Source organism: Ovis canadensis, chromosome 11 (genome assembly GCF_042477335.2).
Source record: "Ovis canadensis isolate MfBH-ARS-UI-01 breed Bighorn chromosome 11, ARS-UI_OviCan_v2, whole genome shotgun sequence".
In the NCBI taxonomy this organism is placed as follows: Eukaryota; Metazoa; Chordata; class Mammalia; order Artiodactyla; family Bovidae; genus Ovis; species Ovis canadensis.
The window spans coordinates 52,062,096-52,082,445 of record NC_091255.1 but is presented as its reverse complement, the minus strand read 5'-3'; the positions used below and the strand labels follow the sequence as shown (position 1 = coordinate 52,082,445).

Below are 20,350 nucleotides of genomic sequence, written 5' to 3'. Positions count from 1 at the left end.
AGGATGTCTCGAAGAATGGCTCCTCAGAATGAGATGAACTAGAATCCGTTTAAAATTGAATTTGTATTTGCACACACTGGTTTTTTTCTTTAAACTTTTTATTTTGAGGTAAGTATACATTGACATGTGTGAAAGAAATAATACAGAGAGATCCTGCATACCTTTAACTCAGTTTCCCCAGGTGGTAGCATTTGGCAAAATACACACAGCCAGGAGATGGGCATGACAGAGTCAAGATACAGAACAAGCTCATCACTGATGAATTGAATGCCATCGAAATTTAAATGCTTTACATTGTGAAAGATGAAAAGACAAATTACAGAGAAAATATTTTGCAGATCACATATCTAACACCAAGGACTTGGGTGTAAAATGTGTAAAGAAATCTCAAAATTCAATATTAAAGAGAGCAACCCAATTAGAAAATGGGCAAATATATCAATATTTTGCCAAAGAGCATATGCAGAGAGCAAATAAACATATGAAAGATGTTCAACTTCATTAATTATTAGAAAAATACAAGTTAAAACCACATGAGATGTTACTGCACATGTTATAATGCCCCAAACTAAAAATGGCAATAACATCAAATGCTGATGAAGATATGAAAAAACTGCCTTACTCATTGCTGGTGGGAATATAAATGGTATAACCACTCTGAAAATGGTTTTGTAATTTCTCTTAAAATGGACTTATCATACAATCCCGTAAGTACACTCTTGGGCATTTATCCCAGAGAAATCAAACTCATTTTCATGCAGAAACTTGTGTATAATAGTGGAGAGCAGCTTTATTCATAATGGTCAAAAAACTAGAAATTACCCAAATATCCTGCAATGGGTAAATGGTTAAATAAACTGTGGTACATTCATCCCATGGAATACCACTCAGCAATAAAAAAGAAGGAACTATCAACACATGCAACCTGGATGAACCTCAAAGAAATTCTATGGAGTGGAAAAAACAATCTGAAAAGAATGATTACATACTGCATGATTCCATTTATGTAACACTCATGAAACAAGCATAATTATAGAGATGGAAAACAGATTAGGAATTGCCAGGGTTTAGGGCTGGAGGAAGAGGCTGGCTGTGGCCAAAAGAGGTGGTACAGTATTTTCCATAACAGTACAGTTAACTGTCTTGAAAGTGTTTGTATTAATACAAAGCCGCACTTGTGATAAAAACAGCATGGAGTTATACACACACACACACACACAAATGAGTGCATGTATAAGTGGTGAAATTTGTGTATGCTCTATAGATTGTACCAATGTCAACTTTCCTGGAGACACCGTACTATATTTAGATAAGATGTTAACATTGGGGGAAGCTAGGTGAAGGGTGCAGGAGGCCTCACCGTACATTTATTTGTAACTTTCTGTAAATCTATTTTAAAATAAAACATTTATTTCTGATAAGAACATGTAAGATCTCCTCTCCTTCAAAATAAAACATTTAAAAAGGCTCAAAACCAGCATGACCAATCCCAGAAGCCATGTAACATTGTCTTGTCATGTGTTTTGAGATATTTTAGACATTTTTGACATTTTGCTTCTCCCTACAAATGAACAGAGTCCATGAAAATCTCACTGAAGCATTCTTTTCCAATCCTGGGTATTCACAGAGAAACTAATGGTGTTTTTCCTCTGTGTTGTCTGTTCCTCCTGTGCTTTTTGTTTTCCATTTCCACAGAGCTGAGCTTGTGGTTGAATCATCTCACTCAACCTATTCTTCCTGCCTGGGGTGGTAGTAATGGTGTATGCTTTAAAAAGCTGTCACTTTCTCTCATTAAGACTTTTCATAGCCCCCTTCTGCCTGCTCCATTCTGTCTCCATTTGGGGATGGAACTTAATGCCTTTGGGTATTTTACATGTAACTTACTCATTTTATGTTCCAAGCTTTATTGTAGCATCCTAAGATTGAGCATTCAGCCACTTAGGAGTGCCTTGAAATCCTAAGCAGCTAAGAAATCCTAGGGCCTTCTCTTGTCTTATCCATGGTGAGTAACCTTGCATTCAAGGAGAGGAGAGGGAGAGAAATGGAGAGCCATCAATTATACAGAATTATTCTTTGAAAAGCCCGAGTGTCCATTTATCCTTCTTCCTAGGGGCAGTGGCAGGGCAGGGGAACTTAGTCATTACTAATAATATGAAATAATACAAAATGCCAACGCAATAGTACTTTTGAACAGTGACAGAGACCCGTAATATAACTTCAGCATAACATTAAAGCCACGAGACCTCCTGTTTATGTCTTACGGAAACAAATCACTTCCCCTTAGACTCACATAAAGCCTCAAAGCTGGTGACAAAGGGCAGTCATTTCCTACTTATATGGAGAGAAGAAACAAAAATGGAATCTAGCCCCCAAATGGATGGCCAATCACTATTACAGAAGAGCAAAATTCACCCCTTGGTTGGGTCCCTTGTTCTCCATCTACATGGGTTTTAGGGCTTTGGCATCAATTGTGATCACCATGTTCTCTGATAAAGAGCAGCCATGTGGAGACATACCTATTTATCTCGGGAGAGAAGATATCTGGTTGTATTTCTGATATAGCGTCTTGAATTCTTGAAGAAAAAAAAATCAGAAAGATTTATGTCAATGCCCAGGTGCTGGTGTGAAAGTTGAAGTTCTAAATCCTATGGGTCTTAGAAAAGGCTTACAGACCAAAGCCAGAGAGTGGAAGTTTATAAAAACACTGCAGATGGCTTTTTCCCCCCTCTTGCAGGATTGTCCCTACATGAAACAAATCAACCACATACTGAATTGTATACCCTTCATCTTCTTTGCTTGCTCATTCAACCTAAATGAATTAAGGGATGAGGGAAGATGTTACCAGATATTTTCTGAAGCTGTCACATAATGGCTTTGCTACCAAGATGTCCTTAGCTGGTGAAAGGTTTGCTCCTGTTGTTAGCTTTGTAGGCTCTGGGCAGTTTTTCTTTTACAGATTGTTACATTCCTCATGATTTTGTCCTCCAACAATCAGGGATCTCTCCTGAGACTGACTCTCCTCTGAACACAGCCAGATTCTGTGAGTGGATAAAACTATCACAGAGTACCCACGTGCCTGCCAATCTAACTCCGACGACTTGCGGTCATAGTGTGGTTTGCGATCACCAAGCCTCTTCAGAATGCCCTGGTTTTCCACAGTGATTCTCACTAGCTCCCGGTTCCTTGTTTCTCTGTTTAAGCTGGAAAAAAAAAAATCCTAAAACAGGTGAAGAATAAAATTCTCCTTCCAGATTGGAGTGGAGAAGATGAAGTTATGATGTCAGAAATTCAGGCTGCCTGAGTGCAGGGAGCCTGCTGTTCCACGGAGCCCTGAGAACCTATTGAACCAGACCGCATTCTGGGAAACATGCAAAACTTTTTTAGGTTAAGGCCCGTGGTTCTCAGCCCTGCAGCCTACTAGAAGATTCTACCTTATTGGTCTGGGATGGAGCTTGGGGATTAGCATTTTGCAATAGCTCCCCAGGCATTCTTATATGAAACCAGGATTGAGAATCTCTGGTTTAGGTGATGAAGATCTTGTCTACCCAGAAATCACAAATAGCTGGTAAAAGCTTTGGTTCACCTTACTCCCCTCAGCTTTCAACCTGGTTTTAAATACACAAGGATCAGGAAAGACATCTTGACACTCTCCCCTACTCACTGACACACAGAGATACACACTCATCTTTCCTTGCATACATTCCGTTTGTAGCCCTGATCAGACTTCATAATTATTTGCATAAATGTCCCCTCTCTCTGACCTTGTGTTTTTTGAGGTCAGGAAATATACATCTCATTTCACCTCGGTATGCCTGGTGCTCAGCACATAGTAGTTGCTCAGCAAATAGTTCCAGAAACAATTTTAAGAATGCTATATTAAAATCCCAGTTTTCATCACCATTTTACAAAAGTGCTTTCCTGTGACAAACTCTAAATAGGACTCCAAAGAGTCTCTTAGGGAATAAAAGTTAGCTCTTTAACGTTAGAGAAAGGTTCTTGTTTGGGGTGGTTTTCTTTCTCCTTAACATGGTCTCTTTGGTTATCCCTCAGGATAACTTTCCTATGTGTCTAGTACTAAAACCCAACAAGGGGGAAGTCAGTTTTGTCTTTCAGAAAATGAAATGAAGAGAAATAATACTACCTCTTGGAAAAATATTCGTTCCAGCAATCCACCTTGGCGGGGCCTCGGTGGGCATTGGCGATTTTTTGACACAGTTGCTTGTTTTCGTATTCAATTTTGTCGATTCTCTTTTGTTCACCCTGGTGAGAAACCCCACCCAACCATGGTGACATCATCACTACCTGGTGCTCCCTCTCACAGTGGTGAGCATCCCCCTCCTGTGGGGTTATGGGAAAGGGGCAAACTGGGGGCTACAGTGGAGACTAAGAGTAGGGCTGAGGAATCCAGGGGTGGTATATGGAGAGGAGGAGGAAGTAGTGGGTATTTAGAAGGCTCTGGGAAACTGGACCTCTTTGGGACATAGATAAGGTACATCTGCAGATGGCAAGAACAAATACCTGTAGTTTGCTCAATTTTAAGATGTGATGTGTGTGCGCTGCTGGAGGTTTGGTATCAACAGTAGGCTTCACTGGAGAGGAAGGAAAGAGAGCAATGTTATGTCACAGGTATCCTGTTAGTAGCCTTAGAGACTCTGCTCACATTCTACACAATGACACTGATTAAAACATTACAAGTTTGAATTCTGAACCAATTCAGTTCAGGGATTCTGGTTTAGTTGACTTTCCCAAACTGACATCTTTTGAAGAGTTTTGAGCAGACATGAAAGCATGATGAGAGCTGAGAAAAATAAAATTTACAGACAGAAATGTTCCTTGAAGCTAATGAAAGAGCCTTTCTCCCACTCTTTCCCAATATGACTAACCTGGCTACTGAATGCTGCAGTCTCATCCTCTGTCTAGCTTTTTGGCTTGAAAGAGCTTAAATGAGTGTTTCCATCAAGGGAACTCCCTGGTGGAAGATAAATTTTGTCACTGACGCTAATGTCGTCTTGATCAGACTCAGCAGATAAGGCCATATCATTGCAAAGCTGTGTACTGCTCTGGTTTACCATCAATAACTCTTAAGGTGAGCCGTTTCAGAATCCTAGTCATAGTGTCCAGTTTAAATTGCCCCACATACCTATTTGTATTCTATTCTTATGAAATGCATAGTGGCCAAAGTCCAGCTTCTTCCTGAAGGATGTGCTCTGTCTATGATTAGAGACAATTACAGGGTAGGCCAGATAATCCAGGGAATTGTTCATCTTCTCTTCCTAGTCTCACTTCTGAAATGAGGCACCCAGGCCTCTAAGTACCTCTGTGAGGTACTTAGCGGTCCATGATGGGTTGTCATAGTTACCCAGTTATGACATCAGGGACAGGTCCCCAGGGAAGAAAGAGGAGCAGTGGAGCATGCCTGGTTGTCCCTGGGCTTCTCTTTTGAAAGTTAACCTAGGTCCAAGTCAAGATGGGGACTGAGGCTCAGAAGATTTCCCACCTGCCTGGAATGCAGGTGCCACCAAAGGCAGCAGGAAAAAATTTGTTGTCTGGAAGGGGTGGGAAGGCATGAGGTGGTGGTGGTGGTGGGGGTTGTTATACACCTTGGGCTTCAAGTGTAGTCTCCACTGCAATGGTTTCCCCGAAGGTGTGAGACTACAGCTATTGGAGATATCAATACAAGATCCTTAATGATAATTTGATTCTATGTCTTCATTTTGCAGATGAGGAAACTGAAGTCCAGAGCAACAACCAAACTGCTCTAGAGAAAGTTAGTGGCAGAACTGGGCTCGGGATGTGGGTTTTCTGAATTCCCAGCACCACAGTTGCTCTTTGGAGGGTGTGGAGATCTGCCATTTTCATGCCAGTGGAGGAGGATGGTCATTTACTGGTAGCCGGACCTCAGTAAATGATGAGTTGCTGACATCATGTGGCTTGTAGTGGGCTGGCAGCTGCTCTAGGAGGTGTAGCGCCTAGAGGGTGCGCTACACGTTTGCTGATGGAGGGAGAACACCTACCTAGTACTCACTATGCAAAGCTTGGGCGCTTTCCTGGAATGTTATATTGAATCTTTCAAAAGGCCCTAGGAGTTAGGTGCTTTTATTACCCCCATTTTTTTTTTCAACAAACAGGCTCAGAGAGGTTAAGTCACTGCCCAGGGCCAGAATGCCATGCTTGTTTGCATAGAGCCCAAGCTTTAGGCTGGAAGAAATGTGCCCCCGAGTTGGGCTTCTCAGCCTTTAACCTTCGTAGGGATCCCCAGCAGGGCTTGTAAAATGCACATCCTCCCTTAGCAGGTCTGAGCTGGGCGGCGGGGTGGGGGCGGGGGGGGGGCGGAGATTTTACATTTCTGACCAGCTCCCGGGTGAAGCCAACGCTGCTGGTCCGCAGCAGGCAGTCAGAGCTCACACTCGGAACCCGGGTGTCCCTGTAATCCCGAGAAAATTAAGCGACACTTGGGTGTACCCCCGGTCAAGAAAAATTTTTATTGCGCCCTGCATTTAGTCCAGTGGAGTTACTGCACGTCCATGCCTCAGCGGGGGGTGGGAAGAGGACTCTCCGAAACTCCAGGATGGCAGCAGTTCCGCCCCGGATTCAGGCCCAGAGGTCTTTCCCCGCGTCCCCCGGGCGCCAAGCGGCGCACATACTTTCCGGAGCTGAGCGCGCCTGGGCGCCCGCGCTTCGCCGCTTCCCGCGCCTTGCGGGCCCGCCTCCGGGGCGGGACGGGGCGGGTCCCGGCTCCGGAGCCCCCGCCCAGCTGACCCGGCCGCTCTTCCCTCGCTCGAGGCTGCCCGGGCGTGCAGGGCCCTGCCGCCGCCATGTCGGGCCCGTTCGAGCTCTCCGTGCAGGATCTCAACGACCTGCTCTCGGATGGCAGCGGCTGCTACAGCCTCCCGAGCCAGCCCTGCAACGAGGTCACCCCGAGGATCTACGTGGGCAACGCGTGAGTCGCCTCTCTCGGGCCCCGAGACGCCCCTCCAGCCCCTCCCCGGGGCGCCCCGCCCACCCGAGGGCTGGGGTGGGGGCGTCGGCGGGAGCGGGTGGGGGGAGCCGGGGCGGGGTCGCTCCTCCGGAAGCCGGGGCCGGGGCTGGGCGGGGGCTGGAGTCACCGCCCACCCTTCGTGCGTGGGGCGGAGGGGCTGGACCCCGCCCCATCCCAGCTCTGTCCTTCCTTTCCCTGGGTGGTGGAGGACCGGGGCCGCTCGGGCAGCCAGCGTCCGGCCCGAGGCCTCCACCCTCTAGATGCTCGGCCTTGGGCGGTGTCGGGGCGACCAGGTTCACTTAACAGGTGGCCCTATGTCGCCCGACCGGTCTCCGGCCCGCGCGTCATGTGACAGCTGCCTGGTTCTGCAGTGAGGTCACCGCGGAATGTCTGCCTTCGCTGCCATGGCAACGGGGTGACGTCACAATTCGGGCGTGGAATTTTCCCGGCGAGGCAGGCTTAGATCGGAGAATTGACATATCCCAAACTTGGGGGTTCAGAGATCTGGGCCCACGTTTCCTCGCTCCTCCCCCTACCTTCCACTTAGAGTTTGATTTATCTAGAATTCTAGAACGACCCAGTTTATGATAAAACCCTTGAGGACCCGAGCCATCACTTAGCAAAGGCTGCCGACCTTCTCGCCACCAGGAAATGCATTTATTGTTTATCACTTAGGAGTTCTTACCAAATCGATTTTCTCATTTTCTCATAGTCAAACTACTAGTAAGAATTTCTCAGCAGCAGGAGATAACTAGTGATAGCCATTCTGAGAGGTGTTGAAATCTCAGCCAAAAGTAAAAAATAGATCGCCATGCCTGTGTAGCCTCCGGAGGGCACAGGAGGTTGGATTGGATTTTCATGAGACCCTGAGGCCCTAAGCTCCGTGGGCCCAGAAACCGCAAGTCTAACCCGGTTCTCTCCTTTTTCACAGGAAGAAATGATGGCCCAGAGCAGGTGAGGGCTTGTGAGGTTAGGGTCAATATCTTGTTCATGTCTGTATCCCAGGTCCTGGACTAGGACCTGATGCTTACTTTGCCAAGGACTGCCGCAAAAATGGGGGTCATCACGGAACTAGGGGGTCTAGAAGTCAGGTCCCAGCTTCATGGGGGCCAACCTCGTCCATCTATCACTCATTCACCACATGGAGCATCACTGGTGTCAGGTACTGAACAAGGTTCATTCACAGTGTGTGTGTTAATTGCTCAGTCGCGTCTGACTCAGCGCACCTATGGACTGTAGCGGCGCTAGCCTCCTCTGTCTGTGTAATTTCCCAGGCAAGAATGCTGGAGTTGGTAGCCATGCCCTTCCCCAGGGGATCTTCCCAACCCAGGGATCGAACCTGGGTCTCCTGCATTGCAGGCAGATTCTTTACCATCTGAGCCACCAGACAAGCCATCATTCACAGTAGTGATGGTAAAGTTGTTAAATGTTGACTTAGTATTTGAGAAGGAAGATGAATGGCAGTGACTCTTCAAAGTTAGTTATTTTAGAGCCTTTCTAATGAGCAACTTTACAGTTGCGTGCAGTGTCCTGATAGCTAACAAAGGGTACCAGAATCTCATCCAGAGTCCTCAGTAATTGCTGAGTTCTGAGAATAAGCCCCTTTCCATCCACCCAAGCAGCAAGGGGCCTTGCACTCTTGGAAACCCTGCTCTCTTGGGCAGTTTGGCTCAGTCAGCTGTCACTACTTCCAAGGTGGAAACCAAAGATGTGACCATCTGGTGGTGGTCAAGGGTGGCACGTGCCAATGGCCACTGTAGAAAACACATCCCTTGCCTTTAAGCAAATCTGACCTTGACACAGGGGCATGGGGAGTGCTCCACAGGGAGGATTGACTGAGTACCTATTTCTCCCCTACCCCTTGCTGTCAGGAGTGCTTTAACAAAATCAGGGCCCCTGATCAGGGCTCACAGGGCAGAGTGAAACCTGGAGGAGCCCCGTTTTCTGCCTCGTGAGATTTGTGGTTGATGTGGGCATGAGAAGCAGAGTGAGGGGGAAGATAGAGCAGACCTTGTGTCGGGAGAAAAGAGGCCTCCTCCCAGCCCTGCCATGCAGCAGCCCTTGAGAGCATATGCACGTCCTTCGTCTGTCCTGTCGGGCCAGAGTTGAAGCTCTGTCCTTCCTTCCTCCCAGGGCTGATGTGACAGGCAAACAAGATCACGCAGGAGAAGGCCTTGTGTAAAGTGTAAACTGCTGTTTGAATTGGGACGTTGTTGTGAGATGAAATAAAGCAGCCCTTTGACTATTCAGATCGAATGTTTTGTAACCTCCACTGGCTCCCCAAGTGCTTACTCACCCAGGAAAGCTTCAGAGACGTGGCTAGTGGACTATGGCAGGAAGGATCCCTCTAGGGGATGGAAGGGGGCTGCTGCACTCTATAAGCCAAGGAAGAAGGCTGCTGGGCTGTGCTGATTTCATTCTTCACTGATTCACCACAAACTCCTTCAGTACCTACTGTGTGTGCCAGGTACCAGAGCACGCGCAGGGCATACGGACATGAAGCAGACATGGTTCCTCCATCAAGGAGCTCACAGCCTGGACATCTAAACAAATAAGCATGATCAAGCATTAGGATAGTGGCCGTGACCACGGTGTCAGGCTCTGTCTATAGAACAGCTCATTTAACACTAACAACAGCCCCAGGAATAGGTACTGTTATCATCCTCATTTTACAGATAGGGAAACTGAGGCATAGAAAGGCTGAGTGACTTGTTCAAGCTTAGTAAGTGACAGGGCTGTCTGGAGTCTGGGTCTGTTTTTAGCCTCTTGGTGGTATCACCACCACAGGATCGAGAGTACGATGCTGGGTGAAGGGGAGATCAGGAAATGCTGCCTTTGAGAGGGTGCACCTTTATGAAGAAGGTGGAGAAGGGCATTCCAGGTAGCGGGAACAGTGTGGGCATGAAAGCACCCAGGCTATTTGCGGCAGGTAATTGGAGCTGGCTGGAGTGAGGGCAGAGGGTCATAAGCTGAGGCTGGAGAAGCCAGTAGGGGCCAGAGCACGGAAGGTTCCTTTCTGAGCCAAGAGGCTTAGTGTCTTCTCCATCTTCCTCCCCTGAGGGCTGCCAGGTAGTCAGTTGATCCTCCCCTGCTGCTGTTTCCTGTCCAGGTCTGTGGCTCAAGACATCCCCAAGCTGCAGAAGCTGGGCATCACCCATGTCTTGAATGCGGCTGAGGGCAGGTCCTTCATGCACGTCAACACCAATGCCAACTTCTACAAGGACTCCGGGATCACCTACCTGGGCATCAAGGCCAATGACACACAGGAGTTCAACCTCAGCGCCTACTTTGAAAAGGCGGCAGACTTCATCGACCAGGCTCTGGCTCAGAAGAACGGTAAGGGACCTGCCACCCAGGAAACAGTGGGAGGCAGCTTTTTTTAAAATCAATTTTTATTGGAGTAGGGTTGCTTTACTGGGAGGCAGGTTGAACTTGACTTTTTTAGAAAACAAGCACATGACAGGCCTCTTCTTGGAAAACCTGATGTTTTCTGGCTCTTGTGTGAATGGCCGAGAGCTTTGGGTCTCTCTCTGCTCACCTGGCAGCCTGTTAAGTGACCACACGTGACACAAGGTATGGCAGCCTCGGGGCCCTTGTGTTTGCATTGACTTTGGCCGAGGGTTGATTGCCAGCCCTGCTCCCCTATTCAGATAGCTGCAATAGTGAAAATTTATTATTTTCTGTGATAAAAAATCCTGAGGTGACCAGCTCCAGGGCTGGTTGATGGGTAGCTCTCTGGTGGCTTCAGGACTTTTCTGCCACCCTCAGTGTTGGGGACTCCCCTGATGGTCCCAAGACGGCTGTGGTAGATATGGTTACCCCCTCCCAACAGGATAAAGTGCAGCGATAGATGAGGCCACCATCTCTTCCTCATGTTTCTCTTTGTTGTTGTTCTTCTTCTTTTTTAATATTTACTACCTTATTTGTCCTCGCCAGGTCATAGTTACAGTATGTAGGATCTTCAGTCTTCTCTGTGGGCACGTGGGGTCTTTAGTTGCAACATGTGGGATCTTGTTCCCTGACCAGGGATAGAACCTGGACCCCATGCTTTGGGAGCACAGAGTCCTAGCCACTGGACCACCAGGGATGCCCCTTCTCTTTTCTTAAGAACAAATAAAACAGCCCCTAGAAACCACCCAGTGGAGTCCCCCTCACCTCACTGGTGAGAGCTGGGTCACATGCATTACCTGGCTAGGGGAGGGGGCAGCCCTGATTGGCTTAGGCTGGGTGTCAGCAAACTTTGGCCCAGTTTTTAAATGCTTCCTTCAGGTCCAAAATATAAAGCAGGACCGAAGCAGAACTGTTAGAATGCTGGCTGTCAGGTGAGGCATGCCAGAGAGAAATCCTAGAAGGCCAGAGGGCAGACAGCAGCTGACCAGGCTGGGCTGCTTGCCCTTTCTGCTTTTAGCTTGATTCTGTCAGCAACTGCCTTTACCTTCCTGCCGCTTCCTCCAGCCCCTTTCTTCTTCCCCACCCAAACCTGGCCAGGGGGAGCGACTCCCACTGAGGCGTGATCAGCTCTGTCCCCCTGATTCTAGCCTGTCTCTGCTGCCCTGATGCTACTTGTCCCAGCAGCTTCCCCAGAGCAATGATTTCCAGTGGAGAGAGTTTACTAGCCGCTGGTTATCACACAATTGGGGCCCAGGAGGGAGGTTTGATTGCCTGGGATATCTACAGTCTTCATCATCAGGCCCTCTGTGGTCCTCCCCAGCCTCGTATACATCACTTGCCTCCTCTCCAGCTATACTGAGCTCCACTGTAGACAAGGATGAGGGGCCCAGTTAAGGGGATAGATTTTGCTCTTCCTGTATATCCATTGGTCATTCATTCAGGGAACTTAGAGCTCCCTGATGGTTTCCTCTTTCCATGCAACTGGGAACATACCTGTCTTTGTGTGACCTCCTGCCTTAGTCCATGTGGTTTGGGTCATTTGTCTGGAGGGATCTCTCTGCATCTTCCTGACCCATCTCTGGCAGACGCTGCCTCATGCTTGAGCCCTGGATGTAGTGTCCATTCATTCATGAAGCCTGCCTGCGGTCTGAGTCCACTGTGTCCATTGTCTGTCTCCCTAGCACCTGACATAGATCAGGCATGTAGCAGGTACACTGGAGTACTGAACCAGTGACAGGAAATAATTCCATGGGTTCTAATGCCCAGTGGAAATACTTATAGGATTGATTGGTCAAGTGAGCCAATAGAAATACACTGGCCTCCAACACTGTGCATGGCTCAAGGGAGCTGGGGGCCCATCACTTTGGGGTGGGGGAATTGGCCAGGGACCCTCAGAGAAGGAAGCAGTCATTTCCAGCTGGGAAGATCAAGGGAGACTTCCTGGAGGAGGTAGTGTATGGGCGGGGCCTGGAAGGATGGACTTTGACCTCTCCCCTTGCTTAGTGGCTCTGAGTTCTGTGCATGCAGAGTATGTTCCAGGTTCTAGGTAATGAGGCAGCTGCTCTGCAGAGGGTCCCATTGCCAGGACGGGAGCAGGGAGAGCCCTACTCTGAATACTTTGGGTCCATTGGCCAGAGAGTGACTGGGCAGGGAAGTGGAGAACTCCCCATTTCTACCCTGAGAGCATTGGGAAAAATAAGGTTATGTTTTGGGGGTAGGGTCATGGGAATAGAAGACTGTCTGACTCTGGGTCAGCAGGTTTCCTTCACAGTAATGCCCATGCAGAGGTGTTGGTGGGGAATTATTCACTCAGCTGATCAGCAAATATTTGTTGAACACTTAGTGTATGCTGGGAATTGTAGGGTATCCAGAATCAATACCCTATAGTCCTTGCCCTTAAGGAGCTCACACTCTGGCAGAGGAGGGTTGGTCTGTGTGTGACCAACAGAAACACAGGGCTGGGCTGCTACAGAAGACGATGCACCAGGTGCCAGCAGAACACTCGTAGTGTTGGCTCACATTTATCTATTGAATGTTCGTGTCTGCCAGGCGCTAGTCTGAGGCTTTTATTTATCTCTTCCCTGAATCTTCAGCCATCTTGGGCCATGGGTATATTAGCTCAGATGAGGAAAGTGAGGCACAGTATTCTTAGGTGGGTCATAGGGTGATAACCAGGGTATTGGCCCAGGTTCTCTAGGAAAACAGAACCAGTAAAATATATTATTATTTTAGGGGATTGGCTCATGTGATCATGGGGCTGGCAAATCTGAAATCTGTCGGGCAGGCTGGAAACTGAGGCAGGACTTCTGCAGACAGAATTCTTTCTTCTCCAGGAAACCTCAGTTTTTTGCTCTTAAACTGATTGGATGAGGTCCACCCACCTTATCAAGGGTGATCTCCTTTACTTAAAGTCAACTGATGGGAGGTGTTCATTACATCTACAAAATCTCTTGTAGACTAGTGTTTGACCAAGCAATTGGGTGTCATAGACAAGCCAAGTTGACACATTTAACCATCACAACCAGCAAGTTAAAATTTAAACCCAGATTCCCATGACTTCAAGGATTGGGGTTCTCAGTCCTTATGCTGACAAAGGAAATAGTTGAGCTGGGGTCTTAAGGATGAATAGGAGTTTGCCAGGTTGCCAAGAGGGAGAGGGTGTTCCAGGTAGGAGGAACAACATGAGCGAAGGCACAGAGGTGAGCACGAATAGCCTGGAAAGGTGTCGGGGCTGCGGGCAGTTAGCCTGGTAAGTAATGTTTTGGTGGCTAGCCTACCCGACTAATGGTGACAGGTCACATTTATATTGGAGAAAGCTCCCTCCAGCTGTTGTGTAGGTTGGTGGAGGGTGAGGGTGGAAGGAAAGCTTAGTTTGGAGGTGAAGGGGCAGAGGTGAGAGATGATGAAGACCTGAACTGAGTGCTCTGTGTGAGGAGAGAGTAGGGATAAGAGAAGCCAAGGCTTCTTGCTCAAGGGGCCTCCCCACTTTGATAAAAGATTGGGGGAACCTTGTTGATGATGCTCTGGCCTCTCCTGACCATCCCTTCCTTCCTTCATCCAATGCTGGGGATACAACAGGGAGCAAAACAGACAGGCATCCCTACCCTCGAGGAGCTTACATTTTGGGGGAAGATGACAGTAAACAAGTGAAAAACATGTGTGGCCCCCAGGGGATGGGGGTGACTCAAGCAGGGAGCAAGGGGATGACAGGGTATAGAGAGTGGGATTGTGGCTCTTTAAAGGTGGGCAGGAAAGACCTTCCTAGGACACTGGAGCAACACCTGGGAAAAGAGGTATTGCAGGCAGGCTCCAATCCATGGTGTCGCGAAGAGTCAGACAGGCCTGAGCAACTAAGACTTTCACTTTTTGCAGGCCAAGGTGCTGGCTGGCTGGATTGGAGGGAGGAGGGAAACGAGGAGATGATGTCAGGCAGCGGGAGGGGACGGATTTAATAGTCTCCCTGGTGGCTCATACTGTAAAGAAGCGGTCTGCAATGTACATTGGGTCTCTTACATTTGATCCCTGGTTCAGGAACATTCCTTGGAGGAGGGCATGGCAACCCACTCCACTATTCTTGCCTGAAGAATTCCATGGACAGAGGAGCCTGGCAGGCTGCAGTCCTTGGGGTCGCAAAGAGTGGAACACAGCTGAACAACTAACACATACATTCATTGTTTTGATTCTCTGTGTTTGTATTTGACATTCACGGTCCTTCTATTTTGAAATGGTTTTGTTGAGGCATTAATTGACATTCCCTAAACTACACATAGTAGAATTTGGTAAGTTTTGACATATGTATACATCTCTGAAGCCATAACTACACCCAAGATGGTGAGTTTATCCATCACCCCACAGATTTCCTTCACCTCCCTTTGTGACCTCTCCCTTCTGCTCCTCTCTCTCCTCCATTCCCAAGTAACCACTGATCTGCTTTCTATCACTAGACATTAGTGTACGTTTTGTAGAGTTTTGTGTAAATGGAGTTGCACAGGATGTGTGCTTTTTCGGTCTGGCCTCTTTCACTCAGCATAATTCTTTTGTTTCTTCCATGCTGTTGCCGTAGCAGGAATGCCTTTTTAATGCTGAGTAGTGTTCTGTTGGATGGACATTCCATAATTTGTTTATCCATTTACCTGTTGATGGATATTTGGGTGGTTTTCATATTTTGCTTTTGCTTGAAATGGAAAATTCATGTAGGTTAGTACCCGTATCGCAGTGTGTAGATCAGTGCACTGCACACACCTGTGTTTTGTTGTTCGGTTTTGTTGTGTTTGACTCTTTGCGACCCCATGGACAGCATGCCAGACTTCCCTGTCCCTCACTATCAGCCCCAGATCAAGAAACTAAACCTGACCAGCACCCCAGAACCCCCACATGTTCCTCCCAGTGTCGCATCTCCCACCTCCACACCACTATCCAAACTTCTAACCGCGTAGCTCAGTTTTGCTGGCCCCCTTTTTTTTTTCAGTTTTGTCTTGGCCACACCTCGCAGCATATGGGATCTAGTCCCCTAACCAGGATTGAACCCGTGCCCCCTGTAGTAGAAGCCCTGTGTCCTAACTGCTGGACCACCAGGGGATTCCCCTGACTCTTCTACTCTGTGGGATCATACACATCCTATTTGTGTGTTTCATCCAGTTTGTATCTGGGAAGTTGTTGACTGTTCAGACTCAGTATTCATCTACTTTTCTGTTGACCAGCCTCTGGGAGTTTCCAGTATGGGGCTATTGTGACTAGTGCTGCCTATGACGTCCTGGTGGGATTCTTTTAGCAGACGTGTGTTTGCAGTCCTATCTGGCGTGAGTCTGGGATGGAATTGCCAGGCCCTGGGGGATGCACATGGTCAGCTTGAGTAGATCCCATCACATGGTTTCCTGAAGCCATGATCCCCTCCCCAACCACGGTAGCTCAGCTGGTAAAGAATCCACCTGCAATGCAGGAGACCCTGGTTCAATTCCTGGGTGGAGAAGATCTGTTGGAGAAGGGATAGGCTACCCACTGCAGTATTCTTGGTCCTCCCTGGTGGCTTAGCTGGTAAAGAATCTGCCTGCAATGTGGGAGACCTGGGTTTAATCCCTGGTTTGGGAAGATCCCCTGGAGAAGGGAATGGCTACCCACTCCAGTATTTTGGCCTGGAGAATTCCATGAACTGAATAGTCCATGGGGTCACAAAGAGTTGGACATGACTGAGCGTCTGTCACTCTCTTTTTCACTTTCCCGAGCCACAGATCAAAGTCCTAGCAAAGCGTCAGACATGACTGGGCAACTATCACTTTTCCTTTTCACTTTCCCCAGCCACAGATCAAAGTCCTAGCTATGCTCCACATCCCTGACAGTGCTTTGTGTGTTTTATCTTTATCTTTGCCATCTTAGCCATTCTGGTGGGCCCAGGATGGCCTGGCAGTGTAATTTGCATGTGCATGTCCTGGGAAGAGTTCTGACTAGAATTGAGGTGTGGCGGGCCAGCCCCAGCTCATCACGTCCCCGTCTCTCACAGGCCGAGTGCTGGTCCACTGCCGTGAGGGTTACAGCCGCTCCCCAACCCTCGTCATCGCATACCTCATGATGCGTCAGAAGATGGATGTCAAGTCCGCCCTGAGCATCGTCAGGCAGAACCGTGAGATCGGCCCCAATGACGGCTTCCTGGCCCAGCTCTGCCAGCTCAATGACAGACTCGTCAAGGAGGGAAAATTGAAACTCTAGGGCGCCCCCACTGCCTCTTCTCTAGAGGTCAGACGCGGGTGGGGGTCCCTGGTTGTGATGTCACAGGCTGCCATGTTTAGGAAACACAGTGTACCCTGCTCCCAGAATCACCAGGCACTTGCCCACACGTCTGTCCCAACACGGCCCTGGGCCGCTTTTCCCCTGGGGAGCATATAAAGAAGCTTGCTGAGGAGGGCGTCCTGCTCCCTGGCGTGTCCTGTGCCTGCAGTTTGTGACGACCTCACCCTGAGGTGGGGGCCCAGAGGGGGAAGGCCTGCGACAGGCGTGCTTCTCCTGGACGACCCAGGGCAAGAGGTCTGTGGAAGTGCAAGGCCTGAGATGCTCACAGGGGCCCCTCCTGACCTCCCCCGTCCCCTACTCCGAGCCCCCACCCCTGGGCCCTTTCCTGAGTGGGGCTCTGTAAAGGAACTATGCAAATGTGGGCCCCCTCCCCCCACTGTGTCTGTCTCCCCCGAATCTTCACAGCCGTCCACGCTCTGCTCACAGAGACACGTCATGAGGTCTGAAGTTGGCTGGGGTCAGTTGTCCGTGGGTGGAAATGCTCATCAAGTAACTGCATTTTGACGATTTCCTTAGGATTAAAGATATCGAAACAAAGAGGCCCTTGTGTGGGCAGACACATCCCCCTCCGTGAAGGACTCTCCTAGATCAATAGTTTGAAAAATGTGACTCCTTAGAAGGCTTGAGTTCAGAATCCGCCTTTTAGGGATACTCGGCTCTCAGTCCCTTGGTCCGTTAGAAGAGTAGTTCCTTAGGCAGGGTTTTATTTTTCTTTTTTAGAAAACAGGGTGTTGAAGTCCAGCCTATTTAAAAACCCCACCATTTGGAGAATTACAAGGGTTTTGTCCTAAATTATAGTGCTGGCGAGCCCAAGCCACTCGTGCTCACTGCTTTTTGTCTCAGTTGCTATTCCAAGAACAGGAGGAGGAAATTGGCCAATTATAGCTCGTGTGTTGTGTGTGTGTGTGAGAGCAACATAGCCAGTGGCTGGACAAACAGGGGGTTGAACGAGCCCAGGCTCACACCCTGCCCACTCACAGGTAGTTCTTACAGCTCTCTGCTGCCAGAAAAGGTCCTGGAGCCTTGGGAGCAAAAATGACTCAGCCAGGCAGAAAGGAAACATGACAGAATGTCCAAATGGCACCTTTATGGATGGTAGAGCAAAGAAACGAAAAGAAACAGCCTTTGCAAGGACTTTTTAGGATGATGTTGGAAGCCATGAACACTCACACTCACACGTGTGTACACATTTGTCAGAACAGAGGAGTTTTCGTTTGAACACAGTGTTGTTAGCACTTGGGATAATTGTCATCAGGGCAAGTGATGCGGTGCCGTTGTCTTCAGGTTTCCTAATGGCAGAGAGGTGGTCCTCAGCTCTGCCCCCTGGCCCTTAGCACATAGATGTTTGATAAAAGTTTGTGGAATTAAACTTTTTTTTTCTTTTCTTGAGTACCAAATATATGCAAGGCATTGCTCTGGTGGGTCTATCAAGCTCCCAGAAGCCTGACTTGGTGGTAGGATCCCTTGCAAGGATTTGCAAAGGAGTCTTACCTGAAATGAAATATCAGGGACTTTTGTTGAATATTTAAAATTCAGTTTTAAGTTTCAGTTCAGGCAGTGGTTCTGACCATGTGGAGGTGGGAAATGTGCCTTTTCGAGAATTGACCAGAAGCTTCCAGCTAGGTGGAGGAGAGGCAGGTGTGCCTTGGGGCTTAACACCCAGGGGTAATGATCTCTAACTTGACAGAAGCAGCACCGCCCAGCCTGGATGTCCCCTTTGCTCTGTGACTGCAGCAGCCCCGAACAGACTAGAATCTGTCTTCTTTTTCAGATACCAGGCTGCCCCCATAGACCCACCCAAGTGAAATGGCCTTTTCCCCCACTGTGTCCCTCACAGAGGCCAGATAACTCTTCCACTTCATCTAACTTGATCCTCACAATAACCTTATTAACCTGGTGTGGGGCTCCTTCATGTACTGGTACCTTTAAGAAAAGGAACTGGGGTTCAGAGAGATTAGGGGTGGGGTGCTCAGGGCTTCCCAGCTCAAAGGCAGAGCTGAGGTGAAACTTCAGGTTGACTGCTCTCTGAAGCTGAATTCTTCCTCTCCTACTACTCTCCTCCTCAAGAAATGAGCCCTCGGGAAGGTCTGGGTGCACTGCGCATGCTGTTGACCCAGCCCCCATGCACGAGGTCAGTTAGTTTTGTAGCCAGTGGACAAGAGTTCAAGCCGTGGTGCCGGGGGAGGGGAGGGGCCTGCTGCAGGAAAAATAAGTGTGGGTCCCCGTTTGGGTTAGGATGTGTGGCTCTTCTCGGAATCACGTAGCATCCCTAAGTCAGAGCTTTCTGCTCCACTTCCGGAAGAGGCTCAGGAGCTGGGGCTGGGGTCCCTCTCCCACACCCAGGTGGTGGTCCTCACACAGGACAGCCTCAGCTACTTAGGTCTGCTGACAGGACCTTTTGAAGGCCTCTTTGTGTGGGGACATGTTGGAGAAAAGCCCATGGGGAGAATTACTGCCGTCACTTAGGGGCTACTCTTCTGCTGATAACTTGGGATTTCTTCATAGTCTTTAGTCCCAGAAACCCTATATTTCCTTCACGAGATGTGGCTCCTACTTCTTTGAGTAAAAACAAAATCAACTTCTGTTGTGTAAGAGCCAACACATGCTCATCTGGACAGCTTCCCCCTCTGCCACCGGGAAGTGATGGAATAGAAACTCAGGGTGCCTCTCTCCCCTCCTCTGACCTGGTCTCTTTCTTTGACTGGGAGACCCCCATCTAGACCAAATGAGAGCACCAAATGGTTTTCTTCTCAGTTCTGAAGCAGTACATCTTCCACAGGCTGGTCTGTTTCCCTGCCACTCCAAGTTAGCTGGAGAGCAGAAATCACCATCTTTCAAGCAAGGGGACTAAACTTGAAGACCTCTAAGGTCCCTTTTGGCTCTGACACCATCGCATTGTTACAAGAATCCCCATTGACTTGGACTGCCACCTGGAAATTATAGGGTGTGTAACAACATGATGACCAGCAGGTGGCGCTGTGTTCCACTCATGGTGATGGATGCTTGGGAAAATGTTGGTGCCTTTTGTGTCACAATGTTAAGATGCTAATGTTTTAATCGAAATAAGCACTGATCTTAAAATATGAAGATGTTAGCTTTTCTCGCAGGAAATTTTCTGTCATAAAACTGGCATCAAGAATCACTGAAGAGCTGACAATGATGGCCCTTCCAAGTCAAGATTTTATCCTGATTGGAAAGAGAGGCCATCTCCGGTTGAGAGAACAGATTGGTTGGAAGCTTAACTTACCTGCTGTCAGCTTTTAGGGTAATTTGATTGTGAAAGCATCAATTTTCTGGACAGAAAAGGGAAAGGTATTAAACTGGTTTTTAAAAAAATAAGTTTAATGTCTGTCATATCACAAATCAGTGTTAACACACTAAAACTGTAACCACAATAAATGTCTTATATTATGAAGAAATGGTCTTTTTTGTCCTTCTTATCATAGTTGATTTTCTTTTATACTTTTATGCTTAGCTTTTATGTTTGTTTTTTCTAATGATCATCATTTAAAAATTTACCCTCCTGATCTAGTTATAGGTTCTGTGATGATTATATTCATGTACTAAATATTTATTGAACATCTCTCCAGTACCAGAAAATTCCTGGCTTAGGAATCATCTTTTTATTTAATTTTTAAGAATTCCAGCTTTATTACTGTGTAACTGATTGGAATATTCTTGATTGGAGTGGCCCAC

The 20,350-nt window shown here is 48.0% G+C and overlaps 2 protein-coding genes across 3 annotated transcripts; one reads left to right on the top strand and one right to left on the bottom strand.

Moving 5' to 3' along the window:
- Positions 1–2,516: 2,516 nt before the first annotated feature.
- On the bottom strand, positions 2,517–5,264 carry CFAP97D1 (CFAP97 domain containing 1). The gene is made up of 5 exons (XM_069543506.1): positions 5,141–5,264; positions 4,519–4,589; positions 4,142–4,260; positions 3,077–3,200; positions 2,517–2,573 (listed from the first exon to the last, which is right to left on the bottom strand). Exons 1-5 carry the CDS (start codon positions 5,262–5,264, stop codon positions 2,517–2,519), a joined length of 495 nt encoding a protein of 164 aa, XP_069399607.1.
- Positions 5,265–6,736: 1,472 nt separating this feature from the next.
- Positions 6,737–20,073, top strand: DUSP3 (dual specificity phosphatase 3). Of its 2 annotated transcripts, XM_069543503.1 has the most exons (4): positions 6,737–6,940; positions 10,089–10,315; positions 16,368–16,600; positions 19,434–20,073. In XM_069543503.1, exons 1-3 carry the CDS (start codon positions 6,816–6,818, stop codon positions 16,571–16,573), a joined length of 558 nt encoding a protein of 185 aa, XP_069399604.1. In that variant the 5' UTR covers positions 6,737–6,815; the 3' UTR covers positions 16,574–16,600; positions 19,434–20,073. The 2 variants fall into 2 exon arrangements, with proteins under 2 accessions (XP_069399604.1, XP_069399605.1); XM_069543504.1 differs by lacking the exon at positions 16,368–16,600 and having other exon boundaries at positions 6,749–6,940.
- The last annotated feature ends 277 nt before the right edge of the window (positions 20,074–20,350 follow it).